This window comes from Clupea harengus, chromosome 5 (genome assembly GCF_900700415.2).
Source record: "Clupea harengus chromosome 5, Ch_v2.0.2, whole genome shotgun sequence".
NCBI classification, from domain to species: Eukaryota; Metazoa; Chordata; class Actinopteri; order Clupeiformes; family Clupeidae; genus Clupea; species Clupea harengus.
The window spans coordinates 17735151-17737650 of NC_045156.1; the positions used below are offsets into that span (position 1 = coordinate 17735151).

Genomic DNA, 2500 nt, shown 5'->3' on the forward strand with positions numbered 1-2500 from the left:
ACACACACACAGCTCTACACCCTGCCCTGCCACATCAGACAGGCTCCACTGTTAAAGGTGCACACACTCACACACTCACACACACACCCAAGAAAATCCAAAACGTCATGTTTTGTGTGAGGAGAAAATGTCGTGTTAGGAGAAAACTCAACTGTGTGTGTGTGTGTGTGTGTGTGTGTGTGTGTGTGTGTGTGTGTGTGTGTGTGTGTGTGTGTGTGTGTGTGTGTGTGTGTGTGTGTGTGTGTGTGTGTGTGTGTGTGTGTGTGTGTGTGTGTGTAGGACATGCTGTCTCGAGTGGAGGACTTCCAGCGGCGGTGCGGTTGCGTGCTGGAGGCGAAGCTTGAGCAGGCGGGGGGCGTGGCCTCCATGCAGGCCCTGCTGGATGAGGGGGCGGGGTTTGACGTGGAGCTGGGGGAGCTGTGTGTGCTGCGTGAGCGCGTGGAGCAGGCACGCTGGGTGGTGGCCGTGCAGGAGGCCTGCGCACACACACACGCGCTCACACACACACACACACTCACGCTGGACTGCATGCGCAGGCTCATAGACCAGGGCGTGGGTCTGGCTGCTCATGCGTGTGTGGAGAGGAACATGGCGCGCCTACAGGAGCTGCTCACGGTGTGTGAACATCAGGAGGAGAGGGCCCAGCTGCTGCTCAAGGCCAGGTGAGACACACACACTCACACTCACACACACACATAGTACCATTCTACATCTTACATTGCATACAGAGATGTACACTGACATTGGGAAATGACCACACACACACACACACACACACACACACACACACACACACACACACACACACCACCACATAGTACCATTCTACATCCTGCATTGGATACACAGATGTACACATACACTGACATTGGGAAGTGACCACACACACACACACACACACACACACACACACGCCTAGCTTGTGTGTAGGGGGAAAATGGTCATTTTTTTATACATTTGTAACAAAAGAACAACATACAGTTTTTCATTGTATCGTTATTTATAGTTTTAATGCTTTTTAAAGAAGTAATGGGTGGTATTAATCGTGCACAACAAAAATAGCATCTAAATCTGAGTAAATAGTATAAAGATAAAAGGTCTTGCTGTTTTCAAAGCTATTTATAAGAAAGTGTAGCTATGTCCTGAGCGGTTAGCCATACTCCTGCTCTCGTGTGTGTGTGTGTGTGTGTGTGTGTGTGTGTGGAGGAGAGTGCAGCGTTGGCGTTTAGACTGAAAGCAGCTTCCGGCCAGATTAGCTGGATCAGCCCTCCATGGGATTGTTCGCTCGGCCAGCACTATCCCCCTGTCTGCTCCTCTGGGTTCTACACACACACACACACACACACCCCTACTACTACACATGCACTCAAATGTAAACACTCACATACAGGCGCACTCGCACGCGCACACACACACACACACACACACTGTGTTACAACAACAAAGATGTTGAGCTGGTCATCTTGTGCCCGTGGCTGATGAGCACATTAGTGGTCCTCGGTGGAGGTCTTCTAGAGAGTGAGGTCATTAGTCCTGGGTGGAGGTCCTCTAGAGAGTGAGGTCATCAGTGGTCCTGGGTGGAGGTCTTCTAGAGAGTGAGGTCATCAGTGGTCCTGGGTGGAGGTTTTCTAGAGAGTGAGGTCATTAGTCTTGGGTGGAGGTCTTCTAGAGAGTGAGGTCATCATTAGTGGTCCTGGGTGGAGGTCTTCTAGAGAGTGAGGTCATCATTAGTGGTCTTGGGTGGAGGTCTTCTAGAGAGTGAGGTCATTAGTCGTCCTCCTCCAGCATCACATTGTGAGAGAGGTTCAAAGATGGCCGTTGTCACGGTCTTGCACCCAAAGGCCTGGGACAACATTCTGACCATGTCTACAATGTCGGATGCATTTCTGAGATTGTGTGTGTGTGTGTGTGTGTGTCCCTCCAGGCCCCGTCACAGCCTGGCCTCTCTGGAGTCAGCGGTTCTGGAGGCGGAGAGTGTTCCAGCCTTCCTGCCCAACTGTCTGCAGCTCACAGACGCCATCAGCAAGGCCAAGGAGTGGCTCCAGGAGGCCGACGCCCTGCAGGTGTGTGTGTGTGTGTGTGTGTGTGTGTGTGTGAGAGAGAGCCTTTAGGTGTATGTGTGTATGTAAAAGATGGACTCCCTCAGATACAGATCGCCCTGCAGGTGTGTGTGAGGGGGGCAGAAAGAGTGTGTGTGTGTGTGCGTGTGAGTGTGTGTGGTAATTTCCCAATGTCAGTGTATGTGTACATCTGTGTATGCAATGTAGGATGTAGAATTGTGTGTGTGTGTGTGTGTGTGTGTGTGTGTGTGTCCCTCAGATACAGATCCTCCTCTTGCCAATGTGTGTTTTAATTGATTCTTGGAGTTTATAGGAAATAATTATGTATTCTCTCTGTGTGTGTGTGTGTGTGTGTGTGTGTGTGTGTGTGTGTGTGTGTGTGTGTGTGTGTGTGTGTGTGTGTGTGTGTGTGTGTGTGTAGTTGGGTGGGCGCGTGCCTG

General features: G+C 50.9%; 1 protein-coding gene across 3 annotated transcripts in view; it reads left to right on the forward strand.

Annotated features, from left to right (window-relative positions):
* Nucleotides 1-2500, forward strand: part of kdm5ba (lysine (K)-specific demethylase 5Ba) — a 39965-nt gene that overhangs the window by 19975 nt on the left and 17490 nt on the right. For all 3 annotated transcript variants that reach the window (XR_004163722.2, XM_031567921.2, XM_031567922.2), the window contains 3 exons: nt 280-662; nt 1925-2063; nt 2482-2500. The exon at nt 2482-2500 is cut by the window's right edge and continues 161 nt beyond it. Coding sequence is in view for 2 of the 3 variants with exons in the window: in XM_031567921.2 (XP_031423781.1) it covers nt 280-662; nt 1925-2063; nt 2482-2500 (541 nt within the window). In the remaining variant the exon portion in view is untranslated. The remainder of the gene's footprint in view (nt 1-279; nt 663-1924; nt 2064-2481) is intronic.